Source organism: Neolamprologus multifasciatus, chromosome 23 (assembly GCF_963576455.1).
Source record: "Neolamprologus multifasciatus chromosome 23, fNeoMul1.2, whole genome shotgun sequence".
NCBI classification, from domain to species: Eukaryota; Metazoa; Chordata; class Actinopteri; order Cichliformes; family Cichlidae; genus Neolamprologus; species Neolamprologus multifasciatus.
This window is the reverse complement of record NC_140460.1, coordinates 10,648,167-10,667,150: the sequence shown is the minus strand read 5'-3', so window position 1 is coordinate 10,667,150 and position 18,984 is coordinate 10,648,167. Positions and strand designations below refer to the sequence as shown.

General features: G+C 44.3%; 1 protein-coding gene across 2 annotated transcripts; it reads right to left on the bottom strand.

Annotated features, from left to right (window-relative positions):
• Positions 1-3,555: 3,555 nt before the first annotated feature.
• thop1 (thimet oligopeptidase 1) lies at positions 3,556-15,280 on the bottom strand. Of its 2 annotated transcripts, XM_085150105.1 has the most exons (14): positions 15,166-15,280; positions 13,286-13,492; positions 11,134-11,282; positions 10,794-10,901; positions 10,053-10,155; positions 9,465-9,622; positions 8,972-9,107; positions 8,664-8,806; positions 8,254-8,477; positions 6,477-6,678; positions 6,158-6,344; positions 5,500-5,628; positions 5,028-5,164; positions 3,556-3,855 (listed from the first exon to the last, which is right to left on the bottom strand). In XM_085150105.1, exons 1-14 carry the CDS (start codon positions 15,176-15,178, stop codon positions 3,694-3,696), a joined length of 2,058 nt encoding a protein of 685 aa, XP_085006231.1. In that variant the 5' UTR covers positions 15,179-15,280; the 3' UTR covers positions 3,556-3,693. The 2 variants fall into 2 exon arrangements, with proteins under 2 accessions (XP_085006231.1, XP_085006232.1); XM_085150106.1 differs by lacking the exons at positions 10,794-10,901; positions 11,134-11,282; positions 13,286-13,492; positions 15,166-15,280 and adding an exon at positions 10,274-10,746.
• Positions 15,281-18,984: the final 3,704 nt, after the last annotated feature.

The window sequence follows — 18,984 nt, the reverse complement described above, 5'->3', positions numbered from 1 at the left end:
AGGAAAAATAAATAAATATGACTGGTCAAAGTCAAACTGGCTGATAGGTTTCACAGAAAATAAATATTTGCTTTGATAGATGGACTCGGCACTTCATACAACATGCCTCATTCACATCAGTTCATGCAAACACTTTATATCTAACAGTCTAATGAATGCATTGGACAGCTGCTCAGGGTCAGTGTCTTGCTTGTATTTGGCATACAGACTGGGGCACCCAGGGATTGACCCGCCAACCTTGTGATTCACAGATGACCTGCTCTTTGAATCTGTAAGGAAATGTTTATTTGTGGATTGCATGAATTCAGTTTGTCATCAGCTGGATATTAAACTCATTGTTAGTTTCAGGCTGTGTTGACGTGGAATAGATGTTTTCATGTAAAAATTAAAGCTATTAAAGAACTGAGAAGATTTCCAAGAATCCCATAACGTTCCTCTCTGTGGGCTCTGCTCCCACCGAGATTGGCTCACCTGCTCAGGCGTTAAAGTGAGCTCACCTGTGTTTACTAAGCCGGGGCCCTCAGGGGCCGCCGCTCACAGCTGCAGCTCACGCTAATTACGTGCCAGAAGAACAATGATAACGAGAAAAACAAAGGTGGACGGTCGCAGAGCGGCATGAGCCTGAGCTGTCGTTTTTTTACTTTTACTGCCAACTACCTTCAAACCTAAACATGTGCAAAGTGATGAGTACCTCACGATCAGTCTCTATGGCTTCACTTCCTTCACCTGTTGGCTGTTTAAGTGGTTCTTTGGCACTGCTGCATGAAGCATCAACCAGCCCAGCAGGTCAAAATCTGATTTATATGCACGTTGCTGTAAAAACGATGGAAACCACGTTTCAGAGCTTTTTCAGTGTTTCATGTAAAACCCAAACATTAAAGTGTTGATGTGAGCAGTCTGGCAGAGTGAGCACTTCAGAGTGAGAGCAGCTCTGAGAGCATCGTCGGCACTCGGAGGAGTTTCCTGGTCGGATGTAACCTCCTCAGAGAGCTTCGATTGTAAAAAAAAAAAACAGCCCGAAGGTGAAAATGGAGAACAAACAGTTGATCCAATGTAAACATGAACCTGTCGGGGTTTGGATCCCCTCCTGCAGGCGCTCGAGTTCATAAAGCAGAAAGAAGCAGCAGCTGTTTACTGCTCTGCTGCAGGCTGAAAGTCAGCAGTTTGACTTCTTACAAGAACAACAAGCTTCCAGAAAGATCTATGTTTTATTACTTGCCAGATGAAGCTTTATGAGTGGTGAAGACAAAGAGACGTCACAACTTTAGGTTCTAGAGAGATTTTTAGAGTTTGTTCTTCAGTGAAAGTTAATCAGACACAATTTAGATGCTGAACACACAAAGCTGCAACTCCTCTGCCCTCCAGCAGGTCTCCAGCTGTGAGTCAGTCACCATAGACTAGCATGTTAAAAATCTAAATTTTTTCCATTAAGACAGTTACAACAGATAATATATACTGTATGTAAGGTTTAAAGGAGAGGTTGATGAAGAGTGTTAAAACTAATTATAATGTGACCTAATGGCAGAATATACAATGGAAATAAGTAGGAACTTAAACCAGATCCTTGAGGAACACCACATGAGACAGTGAGACTGAAAATGTTTCATCAGCAAGATTGAATCACTCAAACACAAGGCATGGATCCCTACCATGTGGTTTGATTAAGATTAATGATAATAAAAGGTATCAAATGCAGAGCCGGGCACACATTTATCTGCAAAAGGTTGTGCGAAACTTTGAGGAGAGCCTTTTCCGCAACTTCCCACACCACACCACAGCAAGAATATTGTGCTTCTCCAACAACCTTTTCTAACATTTTGACAGTAAAAGGAAGTTGTATGATGCTGGAAATAACCCTTACACCGCCTTTGTGTCCTTCAATCTTCTCTGAAGAAAAGATGAGAGATGTCTCTGACCCCAGTACATCTGTAGAGACACGTGGACGATTTAGCCGAGTCAGGGATTGTAGTATCAAAGAACCCTGCACAGGAATGGCATGGAGACAAAAACAGACACTTTACAGCCAGACTGAAGGATGCCAAGGACAACCTGGTGAAAGATCCTGCAGACTGAACCTTCCTTGGTCAAATGAAATGAAACTGGCGCTCAGTGGACACAGAGACGCTGTGAAGCATGGTGGTGGCAGCATTGTGCTGTGGGAACTGGGAATCTCATCAAACTGGAAGAAAGGAGGAAGGAACCACTGAGAAGCAAAGGTCTCCCATGAGTAAAGTAAGGGATTACTATTGCAAAAGAAGTAATTACATTACTGTTTCTTTCCTGTAAACACATTACTAAACAGTGATTTTGTTTGTGAGTGTCTCATGACAATGATGTACGAGCGTGCAACAGACGTGTGTAGATCAATAATGGATCATATGGAGTGTGGGAGTGAGTACGACCGTGCAGCATTTAAAGCTTGGAAGTACTGACATTACTTTGAGTTTGATTCCGTAAAAAGTGACAAAACATTAGCGTCCGCTTTACACTGCATGGGAAGAAAAATTCTTTTTACAGCATAAAAATAAAACTTTAAATCTGAGCAAGCACCTAGCACGCTGCCACAGGAATGTGAAATTTACAAAGAAACCCCCAGATCCCCCCACGGACATGACCACTGAGGCAACGGTCAAACCTCTGACGGCCCCACTCCTGCTAAACAGGTGAAAATAGATTTAAGAGTGATAGGACTTGGTGCTGCTGAATCTTTGATTTTATTTATTTTTGCTGTGTTTTACTTGCATATATTTCAAAAATTAAGTGTAATTTTTTTTATTTTATATGCTGGAATATACAGAAAATAGGTTTAAATGTTAAATTTCTTCAAGACAGAGACTGCATATAATTAAATTTTTGAAAAAGCTTCTGTTTAACAGCACCTCGGAATACTTAGAATTAATTTTCATTGGGGGCTAATCGTTTTATTTTGTCAACAATCATTTGTTTCCTGACAAAAACATGTTGATAACCAAATAATAACTCAATCACAAGGACAACAAAAAAAAAGTGATGAAACATGTCGAAACTTTTATCAACAATTAAAAAAGAAAAACTGTTTTGGGGACCAATCAGAAGTACTTAAGTTGTGCAGAAAGGCAGGAATAGTTTAAAGTGATCCAATTAGAAGGAACCTCTCTGTCATGCAGTGAGGTTACCAACAAAGAGGGCGTAAAAAATTTAGATTTTAATTACGATAATCTTTGTTTAGTCAACTAAAGCTGGACAAATTTAATGGCTAAACTGTGACAAACTAAATCTGCTGCCTAAATTAATGCTGGAGCTAATAATTCGGTCCTCATCAGTAAACGGCAGCCATGTTTGAAGCTGAACTGCAGCATGTTAAGATGATGCAAGCTTCGTCCAACGCCGGAGAAACGCGATTGAGATGCCAACTTTAACCAATCGGTTCTTATCTGCCACGTTTTTTTTATGTTATTTGGCAAAAATGTGGACTCTGAAACCAAATGTCCAAAAGCAGACTCTTATTTTAGAAGGCTCACTCAGAAGGACACTTCCTGTGAGCACCCTCAGTCAGGTATTGAGACACAACACAAGTCACCTTGAATCGTTTTATTCACAGGTTTTTCTCCATGTTGGAACATTTTACATTTTTTTCTAGAAAATCTCAGTCTGTCCTTTTATATGTTTCACGTCTGGGAACGAGGAGGGGGTGGAGCCAGCTGCTGTGATTGGTCAGCAGGGACATGGTGTGCTGGCGTCCAGCTCCAACGTTAGTCCTTTGCTCAGTAGGAAGGCTTCCTGTTTGGGTTCCCGCCCGAGGAACTTCCTCAGCATCTCAGAGGCGTCCTCTGAGCCGCCGGGCCGCAGGATGAACTTCCTGTAGTCAAGACCCACCTGGGGGACCAATCAGAGAAGAGAAACTATGAATGAGTTAGATGACCATCAGGGAAAGTCCTGAAACCATCCTCGCTCAGTTTCCTTACAACTGTGAGAAGTAAAGATGGTCAAATACGAGGTGAGCTCTGCATTTCTGAGTCACCGCACGGTAAATCCTGTCACTTGGAAACATCACCCTCACTTGGCAGGTGACAACACCTGTTCATGTCACACGGATAAAGAAAATCGGCTCAGCTCAGTGATGACCAGTAACATCAGCTGATCAACTGTTTTATCCAGAAACTAAAACACTAAATTATGGAGGAGGGGAGGGGCTAAAACATTTGGAGAACCTCCATCAGCTTCTAATACAAAAACTTGATTAAGTGTTTTTACTCTTTTACTGTAATTAATAAACCCTGATGCTTTTCATTGAGGCCCTGAAAACACATCTCCGTCTCTGTTTTGGTACTTTTGGCCCACCGTAGCCTCCAGACCTCCTCCTCCTCCTCACAGTCACTCAGTTGCTGTGAGGCCTCGTTTCCTCTGCGGGGATCATTAAAGTCTCTGCTTATCTAGTCACCATGGTAACGAGTGCACCTGGACAGGTGGGCTCCATCAGAGATACAGACTGTTCAAACAGAGCTGTGCTGTTTTTCACTTCTTTTTTTCCAAACACATTTTAAATGAGAATTGTAGTTCTGAACTACATAAAATTAAAGGATCCCAAGATTATCAGTTTTTTATCTGATCACACAGTTTAACACTGTTTATTAATATTTCTGCTTGTATACATTTTGCTGTAAATGCCTAAATGTCATACTTTTCACTTCATTTGTTTAATAAACATTTATGGTTTTTTAATGACAGATGTTCTGAAATTGACACACTGCTTTTTATCATCTTGCATATTTATTTAAAATAACTATATCTGAGGGTTTGACTGCTCTGCAGTGTTTTGTAAACTGTTGATTTTTTTGTGCAGAGTTTGTGTTTCATTAACATTTTGTTGTTATTTTATTGATTATTTGAAGGCTGTTCATTGACAAACTATGAATCAGGACCTCCTCCTGTCACATGTTCAGCCGCTCAACTTTATTTATACCTCAAAGCTGATCTTGTAGTAGTTTAACAGAGTGACCTTTGACCTCCTGCCTGTCTATCTGAATGTAAACGTTGGAGCTGCTGACCTTTGGGTTCATTATTCCCTCCTGTTTGAAGCGGGCATAGAACATGTCCATGGAGAACACCTCGCTCCACAGGTAACCGTAGTACTGAGCATCATACCCGCCCGCCAGATGTCCAAAGGTCGCCGGCATGTTGGTTCCTGCAGGATAGGAAGGAGAGGTCAAAGGCCAGAGAAGAAGAAAGAGGCAACAGTGAAGATGGAGTTTGGACACTTGTCTTCATCATGTTCACTTCATTTGCTTTTACACAGGCTGTAAATGAAGATGGAGAGTTTCTTTATATCAAAGTTTTTAATAGTGGAAGGTGAACCAAAGAGAGCACAGTGGATATAAAGAGACAAGAATGATCCAGAAGAGGAATGCAGTGATGCTCCAGAGACAAAAGTGACCACAAAAAAAGCACAAACACAAACGGAGGTGAAAGATCCGTGTGTGCTAGTGTCACATCCTCCCACGACCAATCAGAAGTACATACCAGGTGAGGCAGGTATTCCCAGGATATCCTGGCAGAGGCGTCCGTACTCCTCTGCGGGGTCCAGGCCTTTCCTGGTGTGCAGAGCCTGATCCACTTTGGCCAGGACGATCTGCCTCAAGTTAAACAGACCTGCAGAGAGCCAGAGGTCATCAGGGTGATTACAGCAGTGTGGTCGAGCGTCTCAGCCAAAGAAACAAAGACACTGCATTACTAGTTGGAGCGCTCTCGATGGCTTTATTAAGTTTAATGAGCCAAACATCCACAAAGAACGTCCCTGCTTCCACATGCAAGCTGTCAGCTGGTGGAACTAAGCCGTACACCAGTGCTTTGCGTAATGATGCTCTCTGCTGGAGAGACTGAGGAGAGGCGGAGTCTAAACTTTGGCTGAAAAATAATTTACTGTGTTAAAATTGGATTATTTTTGTTGTGATGTCATGTAGAAATGTGATTATGAGAGGACTCAGTTTAGCAGCAAAGCTCATTTTATTTGACTCCGATCTGTCCAGTGAAGCTGTGTGAGCGTATTAAAGCTTCTCCCAACTGTCCCAGATTTTCAAAAAAAAACAAAAAAAAACAGAAGACCTGCTGAATTCCCAATAACAAGAATTAACCAGACAAACCATCTCCAGTGTAACAGAGGGCCCTGTGCAATACCTACCGGTGTTGGCAAGGCGGGACTTGATGAGTTTGTCAAGCAGCTCGTCAGGGATCGGGTTTCCGGTCTTATAGTGCTTGGACATCCTTTGCAGAGGCTCCTTTTCCCAAACCCAGTTCTCCAGCATCTGAGACGGAGCCTCCACAAAGTCCCGCTCCACATGAGTCCCGCTAAACATGGCGTAGTCTGCCTGCAGTGAGGAAGTTCACCATGACATAATTTTATCATTTAGTGCCACATTAAAAAGTGTTTATCTGAAACGATTCATCACAACCACGAGAACCTGGGCATTGTTATTGGCCCCAGGTGAACATCAACTGACCTGAGCGCACAGCTGGTGCATGACGTGGCCAAACTCATGGAAGTACGTCTCCACCTCGTCGTGCTGCAGGAGCGACGGGGCATCCGCCGTCGGTTTGCTGAAGTTGGCCACCATTGCAGCCACCGACATCTGGCGCGTGCCGTCACTCAGCAGACAGCCTGGCTGCAGGCCGAAGCAGGCGGCGTGGCCGTACTTCCCTTCACTGCATGGAACAGGAAGCACAGTGCCAAGTTAACCCTCTGGGGTCCAGGGTACAATTGGCCATTTTTGACTACTTTTTATTTTACCTCTACATTTCACCTTTAAAAACCATTTAGCTCGCCTTGTTTGGTATCATTCTTTTCAGCACAATCTCATATGTCTGAATTTATAGTTATTTTTTCATTTTGACATACTGTATGTCTGTACTGTAACACAATTGATCTAAATTCAGATAAAAAAAACAAACAAACAAAAAAACAAAATCCGAGTAGAAAAAAGTAATTTTTAAATATTTTTTACTGTAACAACCACAAACATGTTTAACGAATCCTTTTCATAACTTGAAATGTAAATAGAAATTGTACATTTTAAAACCTAAAAGTTTTGCAAACAATAAAGTTATATGTGGCTATTTACCTAAAAATGCAGCCAAGACGTTTTTTATATAACCATTTCAAACTATTTACAGAACAATCCTTTGTGCCACTCCAAAAACTTGTTTCTGTCCACTATAAGACAGAGGAGAAGACCACAGGCCTAAACGCTGCAGGTCTGACAACATGAGGTGTATCACCTGTTTTCCAGCTGGTGACAGTGTTAACACTGCAATTTGCCTTTGGTGGCTTTTTGGAAGAAACTGTGACATTCAGCATTGTTCTGACACACAAAACAAAACAAAACAACGACTACACTACACACCAACTGCAGAAGACAACACACCAACTACAGACTCCAAATACGCTAAACATCACAAGTCTCTCACATCTCAAAACTCGCTCTCTCTCGCCAGCGTCACACCTAAAACTTCCGCCTCATCCTAAACAACCAAATGCCACATGCTGCCATATAATTTTTTTGATTGGTCAACATGGTACATTTTAACACCAATAGGGAAGGGGTGATTTTTCCTTTCTTTTTTTACTCGGACAGTGCTTGTTAGCGCTGTCCTTAGAACATACCATGGTTTATTCAGAAAAAAAAAACACTGCGTGTATTTTTTTTATCATAACTCTGGTTTTAGGTGGCCTATCAACACAATTTGAAGTAAGTCTGCACTTTAGACACAAGTAGAAATGGATCTTGTTGCTGTGTTGTCTTAAGTTGGTCATGTAATTTGGACGTGCGTCCATCGACCCCAGAGGGTTAAAATCCAGCTCAACTCTCTGTGACAACAGCTCGCCGTTTCACCTGGCTACCATCTACTTCCCTCTGTTTTCACGCTGCCCGTCAAAATCTGGACACCTGAATTTACAGCAAACACTCCAAAGCCTACACACATGCAGCGCGCCCAAAACTCCAACCAGAGTGCCACAGAAGCTGCACATGTACCTTCTTTAGTTTAGACTCTTTATTCTAAACATATTACCATAAAAATATCTGAGTCTGATCTAGAACATGGACCTCCAAACCCCAGGAGCCGCGTATTTAGCCTGTTCTGTCTAATGTCCACCATCTTGGTGCCACTAAAACATTTGCCGAGCAGCTCCTGAAGAAAATTTCCTGTTTTGGTTTGTCCTGATGAATCTCTGCGTGTGTTTCAGGATAACTTCATTACCCAGGATGCAACGTTTCATACCGCGGATAGAGGTCCAGGTAGAACTGCCCGACCACCTGACCAGTGACACGGTCCTTCACGCAGTACAGAGTGACATCAGGATGCCAGATGGCGGCTCCGTCCACCAGCTCGAAGGACAGACCTAGCAGCTCCTGGTAGATGTCCAGCAGGCCCTGAGTCACCACTTCCATCGGAAAGTACTCCTTCAACAGGTTTTGATCCACGGCGTATTGAGTCTCCTCCACCTGACAGGAGAGGAAGCGATAAACAGAAATACGACTTATCAAATGGCCTCAGTTCCTCTGCTTCATTGTTAAAGTTGGACAGACCTAACATGAGTCTAAAGCTCTGTGGGTGTCAGTCTTTTAGCTCCTTACAGAGCATCAGTGGGACTGCAGTACACCATTACCTACCATCCTTTGTGCTCTTACCTGGGTCATGTAGTAGCGTGTGTCCCAGGCGTGCAGCTCCCCGTTGAAAGGCAGGCCTCTCTTCTGACACTCCTTCTCCTTCAGCTTGAGGATGACCACTCGCTCTTCCTCACCCAGCGGCTTCAGCTTCCGGGCGAGGTCCTCTGAGAGACAACAGAGAAAAACCGGACTTGCATCACTGCGGTGTGAAACTACACTTCACACCATCATCGCATTTATTTCAGCAACAATAAAATCTCCCAGCAGGTAATTGCCACCATCATCACCAACAGCAGCTCTGAGGCTGCAGCTGGGCTTTCAGGACTCACCCAGGAAGCTGGCCACCTTCTTCCCAGACTTGGCCATGTTCATCTCCAGGATGAAGTCGGCATGCGTGGTGAAGCCAAGCAGAGCGCACTTCTGAGCCCGGAGCTCCACTAGCTCCTTCAGGATCGACGAGTTCTCCTGCAAACCAGCACGAGATCCATTAAGACCAAACTGTTTGTGGATGACGTTGCCAAGTTTCACCCCCACTCCGCAGCTCGTCCGACTCCAGACTGACGTCTGCTCTTCAGCAGACCTCACACATCAACCAAAATCAATAACAGTTTACCTGTGGACAGGGCAAAAATAATAAATGTTTGTTTTCCCTTCAATTTACTGGAAATAAAGCCAATACACAAAATAAAAAATCATTTTTTCTCCTCTGTCTGAAGTTAGAGCTCGCCCTGTGTGTAAATTCAGGAGGACAGCTCTGCGAGTCTGTCTGGATTGATTTGACTCATTCTGTTTAAATGTTTTCTGGAGGTCCTCCGCTCTCACCTCCTTGCAGCGGGAGTTGAAGGCCTCCTCCAGCTTCTGGCGGGTTTCTGGGACAAAGCATTTCTTCATGGTGGGGAAGTAATGAGGATACTTCAGCGTGACCTTCAGCTTGTCGCCGTCCTTCTCCAGAGAGCTCAGGAAGTCTTCGGGGAGGCCGCCTGAAACAGTTTGACTGTTTATATGTGATGAATTAAATGTGCTTCTCTATCATCGACAATAAACAATGCACCACCCACTCCCGGATCACTGAGGCTACATCTACGTTTCCTCTGAGCAGCGTGAGCATCACACCTCGGCGCTGGTGCATTCTGGGTAAACTTTGATGGCTCATATCAGCTTTTCAGGCAGGCATCTGCTCAGAACAAGTGAGAGCAGGTGAGAGGTCTCCTTCCTACCTACACTTAGAGACCAGGATCATCCGCCACCAAGCTGCTGCAGTAAAAACCGAGCTGTGGTTAACCAAAGTGTTTTCTGATTGGTCAGGTGGATGGCAAATTACCCAGCAGGCATCAGTGGCACTTTGACTGTACAGCGATCTACAAACAGCAGCTTTTAGGGCTTTTAAAATGTTGAAGGAGCTCCACTCACCCAGCTCATCTCTGGTGAAGGACAGGCTGGTGGTGTCTTCGTTTAGGTTCTTGTTGAAGTCGATGCACAGGTTGCTCAGCTTCTTCTTGATGGTTTTGATCTCCTGTGACAGCAGAGAGAGAAGTCAGGTCAGACCTTACATTAAACTCAAAAACACACATTTCAGCTCTGAATGGGTGCATCGTCATACAGTTCAGCATTTAAATCATGAGCGAAGGCACCAGCATTAGCCTGTCCATGGACCAATCAAGTATCCTGAAGCTCTCTTCCTGGCTCAGCACACTCAGGAACCGGGACCACCAGCTGCAGAACTGCATGCAGGAGGCTGATTACACTGCTCGTTACTGGGTTAGGGTGACACCTGAGGATACCTCTACAGTGGCAGAGAGACACCCATGTTACACATGAAGCAGCGTGTGGGTGAAAGCTGGCCTGTAACACCTCTCCTTCAGGTGCGGCGGCTTTACTGATGGTTGGTCACATGTTTAACACACGCAGCCAATTAAGGAAAAAAGACTTCCTGCTGCAGCCTGATAGGTTGATTAATCACAGGGCAACAGGTGCATCAGTCATCTGACCATCTCAGCAGTAAGTAAGGAGATGTTTTTCTCTCTCAGCTCTACTTTTGGGGTCGAGGACCCTTTTGGCAAGACTTGAGGCCTGCTGTAATCTGAAGGTCACAGCAGGAGGTATTGTACACAAGAGCTTTTAAATAAAGGTTAGAAAAAAGGAAGGAGCTACCTCCTGTGTGTCTTTGGGCAGGTGGAGGCCATTCCTCTTCCCCAGTTTGATCAGTCGCTCCATGTACCGCTTGGACTCCACGGTGAGGCTTTCAGGGTCAATCTTCTTCTGCAGACACAAACACAACAGGACGTTCAAAGAGCAGCAGAGCTCCAGGGTGTAAAAATGGGCTTTATTCTTTTTCAGTAACAGAATAAAACCATTGCAGCAACTCTGCAATATAATCCTCCTTTACCTTAACCTCCCTCTTCATACCCCTCCCCAAATCTCTCACTAAAAGCTGTCTTCCTCCTGATTGGCTGACTCCTGGAAAACTGACTGCAAAGTGACATCATCTCACCTCCAGAGCGACGATCCTCTGGTAAACGTCTTCCCTCATGCTCATCTCCACGTCAAACTCGGAAAGGCGTTTGTCGGCATCTGTGCTCGCTGCTCGCACCTCCTTACAGGGAGACACATGCTGCGGGAAGTCCAATATGTTCCTCTGAACTGGGGTGCAGAAGGCAGAGCGGGGGTCAGACAGAGGAAGGGCAGAGCCATGTATGAGGCAGACTTTTGACAGATTTATGAGTATTGATAGGAAAAACAATGCTTGAAATAAAAGAACAAAAAGATGCTTTCCTGGATTCAAACGTGTGAATCAAACATAGAGGTTGGTCTTCAGCTGCTGTCAGGCTTCAGTTAACAGCGAGTTGCACTTACCACAGTCACTGATACATTAGTATGTTGGACATTTCCACTGAACCACAGTGACGTCTGAGGTTTTGTTTCAGAGTTCATGCAGAACAAAGACAAACACCAAACGATCAAATGTTTGAAGTAAAAGTGAGATTTTCCTTCTTATTCCACCTTTAATTATTCTTTTATTCCTTAAGGAACTCTTATTCAGCTCATTTCTAGCTCACGCTTTTACTCTTTGGCTTTGGTGTAGTTTGTTTCATCCTGTTAGCGGTGCGAGCGTCTGCTCAGATATCAGAAACGCGGAGGCCGCAATGGATGCTCGTGTTTAGCCTCAGTGGCGTGCATGGCTGTTTGTGCGCTTCCTCCTGCAGGGCTGGAGGTGTTTTTGGGTTTCAGCTGCCTGTGAACAAAGCCTCAGTCTCCATTGTTGCAGCAGCTGGTTCAGCTGCTTTCTCTGCAAACTGCTGATGAGTCTTTACCATCACAGCCCCACTGTGCTGACACAGAGCTTCACTGCAGCGAGCGCTCACAAAGACCCAACAGCCCACGAGGTCCATGCCGCACGCTCGACCCCTTTACATTCAGGGTCACCATCTCACCACCGAAACATCTGGAAGGACAACTGTACCCACGGAGCATGGAAAACCTCCGCAGACATGCCTAAATCCCCCGATCTCTGACCATGTTACTTGTATTTATTTCAAAAATGTTTTTTTTCTTTGGTTTTATGTTATAATGTCGTGTAACAAAGTTAGATCTGGAAAAGAAAGTGTACATTAAACACAGCCCATCTTCATCAAGCTCAAATTCCAGCAGAATGTAGTAACTACGTCCTCACAGTTATTATACTTCATAAAACTAAAACTAGAATCTGTGTTCACAAAATGCTTAAAAAAAATTACAGTTACAAATTACAATTATAAGCACGCATGATCACAGAGCTCTGAGCTCTGCTCCTTCTGTGGTTATAATACTGAGAAAAGGCAGTACTGCGTGAGTACTTGATATAACAAATCTACAGATCATCATTTCCTGCTGCAGGTTTTAAGAGTCCAAAAACATTTCAGACCAGGTGATGAACAGCTGTCAGCCAGCTGTTTCTGATATCTGATCAGATATCGGTGCTCGTCCAGTCAGCTGACTGACAGGAAGTTACTTCTGACCAGAATCTGAACTTTGACCCTCACATGGAGAAACCTTCAGTTTCTCAGGCCTCTCGCTTGCTGCGCTCAGCTCAAACGTTCTGACATGTTCACTCATTACGTCATCACTCAATACGTTTTTGCACGGGGACGCTGTTCCTGTAATTCTGCCTCAGTGCAGCGCTACATCAAAGAACAAAAGATGACAATCTGCACCAGCTATTGAGGAATTATCTTTACTTATTTCTCATTTATTTTCAGAGGCTCACTCATGAGCTAACATAAACTAATGAAAGTCAATTAGTCGCAACCAACCAACCCAGTGATGTAATCTCCTTTACTGACAGAAGATGGGGCTAAACAGGTTTTAAAAACTTGAAGCACTTATTTCTTAAATCACGTCGACTTTAAACGTGAAAGCTGAGAGTTACATCCTGACAATCTGATTTAAAATCTGCTGTGCTTGCAACATGGACACTGAAACCTATGGACCTAACTGTGTGTGTGTGTCTGTCTGTGTGTCTTTAATGTGGTGTTTTTTTTTTTTAAATATTCAAACTCTGAAGCAGGTTGTAATTGTGTCTTTGAACAGTGTTCTAAAGTAAAGCTGTTACCAATATTATTTATTATTATGAAAAAGTCAATCTTCAGGGTCAGGGAAGCACTCACCGGTGTACTCAACCTCAACGTTGGCGAGCGCCTTCAGCGTGTTCTCAAAGGTGACGTTGTCAAGTTCGAGGACTCCGATGCAGTCATACACCTTCTTGGTGTTGGCAATGAGCTCCTCGGAGAGCTGCTGGATCTGCTCGGGGTTCAGATCCCATCGCAACCGGTTCTCAGGGCAGACCGTCACCGGGCTGCCAAACACCACCTCACCTGAGGAGGAGACAGGTGAGGACATCACAGCAGAGGAAGAGGATGGAGAAGAGGAAAGTACGTGTCTTTAGCGCTGAACGGCATGCTGGGAGCTGAGCAGCAGGCTTGTAACAGGTTTGTCTACCTCGACACCACTTTCAATCCCACAGGTGAAAAACTAAGCTGCAGTTTTTTATATGAAGATTAGAACAACATCAATGACGACACAAGTTTTAAAGTGTCTGCCAGGCGGGCTGCTGCTGAATTCAGACTCAAATCACTGTTATCCTGTTACAGCGTGAGCTGACGTCACAGACAGCAGGACCGACAGCACCCTTTTCCTCCCGCACAAAGTCGTTCAGTGATGAGTGCTCCAGCTTTTAGAGACAGGAGGAGCCACTGGAGGAGACGAGGCATCCATACTGCTGTAAATCTAATTCAATATAGAAATTTATAATATTGATTAGGATCTATTAATTTCATGGCCGTCTTATTGTCTGAAAAAGTCCAGCTTGCTTCAGAGCTGAACTTCATTAAACCAGATGCTGAAGAGTAATGCCAATGATCCGGATTTTGATTAAAGCACAGAAAGTGAGAAAACATCAAAGCTCTAAGCAGACAAAGCAGTCTGTACTCTACAGATCTGTGCCACGTATCTGCTAACAGAGCCAAGCAACATTATTATAGATTATTATTACTGATGGTGTTGGTTGTGTGGATTTATTTGTTTTCCCCTTTTTAAACTTCCAACTGAAGAATGGGCCATTCTAAATTGATATAAAAGACCAGTTATACTGAAATAATAACAGTAATCATAGCCTTATGTGTTTACATAATGTCCTAGAGTTTCCATTAAAAAATAAATAAATATATATATATATATATATATATATATATATATATATATATATATATATATATATACACACATATACATCCAAACTAAATCTGGCTAAAAACGATTAAAGGCTCACTTTTTACACGCTGCAGTTGCAGAGAGACATCATCTCCTGCGTGTCAGAGAGCAGCACATAAAGGGATAACAACAGGTCTGCTTCTCACACCATTTATTAATACCTAATAAAAACGTATGAAAGGCGATCAGCTCACTTTAACACCTCCCATGATGGAATACGTCATGTTTGGCAGTCAGCGCTTTGCCGGAATCATTATTAGGCGATGAAGGTTTAGAAGAGGTGTTTACTTTTATTTTAGGAAGTTACACGTGTGGTAGAGAACAGCGCTGACGTTAAATTGGCGGATTTTTGAATGAAGTCCGGCGGAGTTTGTCTCTGATCTGTGAAAGCTAACCCGTGTTGTGTGTCTGCGAGTAAAATCGCGCTTCCCCGTTAAAGAACATGCTGCCCCACAGGCAGGTAGTTCATAGCTAGCTCAATGAATAAGCAGCCCGGTTAGCTCACATGCTACAGAAACGTGCAGAACCCCAGCACACCTGCACACACTGGCCTACCGGCTCTCTTTATTCTGCTCTCGAACAAATCTGGACACCTTTTCTTCTCCAGTTGAGCTTTTATTACCGAGCTCAGCTGCTAGCGGCTAGCTAAGCTGCTGTTAGCTGCCACAGAGTCCGCAGCTGGAGCTCAGAGAGGACCCGGGAGGAGACACGCGCAGACAGCCGCTCATTTCACCTTAAAACGCCGCGGTCAGGCGACAGACTCCCCGCCGTCACTCACCTGTTGGCCCCATTCTCACAGATTCGATAAAGCTTGGCTCTGTGCGTGTAGCTCACTGACAGGTGGCACCGCGGCTCTGGACTAAAAAACAGACCCTCACCATTTCCGGTCACACCTTTCAAAATAAAACCAAATTAAAGCGTTCACTGTTTATTTTTCAAGCTTTTAAAAAAACAAAAATTCGCTGAAGGTAAATTCAGCAAATTACAGGAAATTATAAACACTGAAAATAATAAATAAAAGACAAGAACCCAGACATTGCCAGGGCACACATACAAATGCACATAAACTGTTTGTGCTATTCCTAAATCAATCCTTACATATCTCTTTAAATGCATGAATAAATGTATGAATGCTTTAATGGTGTTCGTCCGAAAGGGAAGATGTGTACCTGTCGTGGAAATCAGTTCAAAACCGACTTCTGATCAGTTCAAGCATTGGGAGCACAGCTGGCTGGGACACTTGAACTGATGCTGCTGATCTTGCCAGTAAAGAAATGTAGAGATTTTTCACAGCCATTAGCTCTAGACATTACAGCTTAGGTTGTCAAAGGAGCTTGCAAAGAAAAGCGTCTGGACTTCTTTAAGTTACTTGAAGACGTTTCACCTCTCATCCGAGAAGCTTCTTCAGTTCTAAGGTCAAATGGTGGAGAGTCCCAGATATAAACCTAGTGGGAGTGTCCCCCCACAGAGGGACAAAAGGACCCCCTGATGATCCTCTAATCGCCTGAGCCAAGGTGTGGAACTGATGTAGTCTCTCTCTTCACTTGCATACCCACCACGGAGGCCGTGGAGACTGTCAGAAAACGACTACAAGAAGACAGCTCTTTGGAGGACAGGACCAACTTCACACCCGATCAGATTTGCACACTGTTAGACCTCTGCCTCACCACTACATATTTCAAATACAACGAAGGCTATTACAGACAAAAACATGGCTGTGCCATGGGCTCCCCCGTGTCACCTACTGTAGCCAACCTTTACATGGAGGAAGTGGAAAGGAAGGCTCTTGGCTCTTTCAAAGGAAGAGTACCCAGCCACTGGTACAGATATGTAGACGACACCTGGGTCAAAATCAAGACACAAGAAGTGGAATCCTTCACTGCGCACATTAAGACTGTGGACAAAAACATCAAGTTCACCAGGGAAGACACAAAGGACGACTGTTTGCCCTTCCTGGACTGCGCTCTGCACATTGAAGAGAATGGCAACCTCAACATCGAAGTTTACCGGAAGCCCACACACACGGACCAGTACCTCCTGTTTGACTCCCATCACCCTCTGGAACACAAACTTGGAGTAATTAGGACCCTACACCACCGGGCAGAACATGTTCCCTCTTAGCCTGAAGGGAAAAAGAAGGAACACACACATGTAAAGGAAGCACTCAAAACGTGCGGCTATCCTAAATGGGCGTTCTTAAAGTCAGCAAAGAGGCACAGAAAAGAAGATCAGACACCAGCGAGGGAGGATAAGAAGGACAGACGCAACAACATTGTCATCCCCTATGTAGCCGGTGTATCAGAAAAACTCAGGAGGGTTTTCTCCAAGCATGACATCCCGGTGCATTTCAGACCTAGCAACACGCTCAGACAAAAACTGGTTCACCCGAAAGACAAAACGCCAAAACACAGACTTAACAATGTGGTGTATGCCGTACAGTGCAGCGAGGAATGCCCAGACCTCTACATTGGAGAGACCAAACAGCCACTTCACAAGCGCATGGCACAGCACAGAAGAGCCACCTCCACAGGACAAGACTCAGCGGTCCATCTGCATCTTAAGGATAAAGGACACTCTTTCGAGGATGCCAATGTTCACATTTTGGACAGAGAGGACAGATGGTTTGAAAGAGGAGTGAAAGAAGCCATCTATGTCCACTGTGAGCGACCATCTTTGAACAGAGGCGGTGGTTTACGACACCAACTCTCTGCCATCTAGAATCCAGTTTTGAGATCCCTTCCCAGACGCCTTAACGCCCACTCACATCCTGGGCCATCTGACCTCAGGAATTCGCATGATAAGATGGGGCCAGGTTTCACAATGAACTCACCCGAAACTCTGGCTGATTGGGACCCACACCCAGTTCCACACCTTGGCTCAGGCGATTAGAGGATCATCAGGGGGTCCTTTTGTCCCTCTGTGGGGGGACATTCCCACTAGGTTTATATCTGGGACTCCCCACCATTTGACCTTAGAACTGAAGAAGCTTCTCGGATGAGAGGTGAAACGTCTTCAAGTAACTTAAAGAAGTCCAGACGCTTTTCTTTGCAAGCTCCTTTGACTACGATGACCTGGATGACTGAGAACCTTCACAAACATACAGCTTAGGTTGTATTTATTAACCTTATCCAGGGAAAGTCAGGCCTCTTTTATGAACTGGTGAACATGGAGATTGGGATGTAGAGGAGCTCCCATCAGACAGGAGATCTGAAGCGAAGCAGCTGTGGCTGTGAACCTGTCAGACTGTGTGCAGGGTAGGAAGACCTGGAACCACGGAGCAGACAGAGGACAAGGGGAGGCTTGGATAATAAACACACAGCAGATGATAAGGGGCGAGGAAACAGGTGGAAACAGGTGGGAACAAATCAGGGATAACGAGACAAGGAAAGTTAAACCAGACACAAGGGCTGTATCCCAATTCAGGGTCTGCAGCCTTAAAGGCCGCATTTTAAGGCCGATTACGTCACAGCGACGCGACGAAGGCTGTCCCAATTCGAAGGCTGCTCGAAATGCGGCCCTCAAATGCATCCTTAATTTCCCTGAATTTTAAGGCTGTGGCGGTGTAGACTTCGTGGCCCAACATATCCCACAATTCATAGCACGGCAGTCGGTGTGGATAATTTTGCCGCAGACGGCAGAAGCGGAGCGGCAAAGAGTAAACTGTTAAAAGTAAGTACTGAATATTATGCCACTTATTTATGTGCAAATGTTTAATAATGAGGAACATTAAAACATTACTGTTGGCCACATGTCGGCAAAGTTATTTGCCATTAGCGATGTTTGTACTTTCAGCGTTTACTTGGTTTTAAAGCCTTTAAAGCTGACCTTAATCTTACAGGCAATGTGATGATTTTATGGATAATTAAAGTCAGTCATATATCCACAAACACAACAAGCCGAAAGTCAGTGATGCTGCTCGGTTTGCAGTCCTGAATATCACGGCACAAGCAGGATTCACTGCACTGTTAATGTTAGCTATGTTATATTGCTGCCTCTGTTCGGTGGTGTCGAGCCAAATGGACTTTCATGTGTGTTTGAACGAGCTGACGGTTCATTCGTTAAGCTGAAAGAAAGATGCTTTAATCACAGGAGTCGCACATGTGTCCACTGTACCATCTGGGAACTCTTCTTGTTTCATAATAACCTGAGACTGTCACCTGTCTGTCTGTCCTGCACTCTCTCTCTGTTTCTTTCTCTCTGATTGTGTAATAAAAGTATGAACATGTATTTATAAGTTACACTTGTGTTTGAATCCTGCAGCTTATCACACATTTGATTTCCATGTGTGACAACTGCAAGTGTCCAGAGTGAGGACAGACTGAGGGACCCACTGCTGCACATCATCTGTGAGGCTTTGCACCCCTGATGATCCACCAGGACAAACTCAGCAGTGTGTGAGGAAGAGGAGGAGGAAGAGCCAGCAGCAGCTGACAGATGGAGAGAATAGACAGACTGTTCCCTGTTTGTGAAGGCCTGCTAGAAAAGTTTAACATAACTAATTGTCTGTCCTGAATCAGTCTTATTAGGTAATGTTCAAATAATTTTATCATTCCAGTGTTTTCAGTGTGGGAGAAAGTACTCAGGGCCTTCAAGTTAC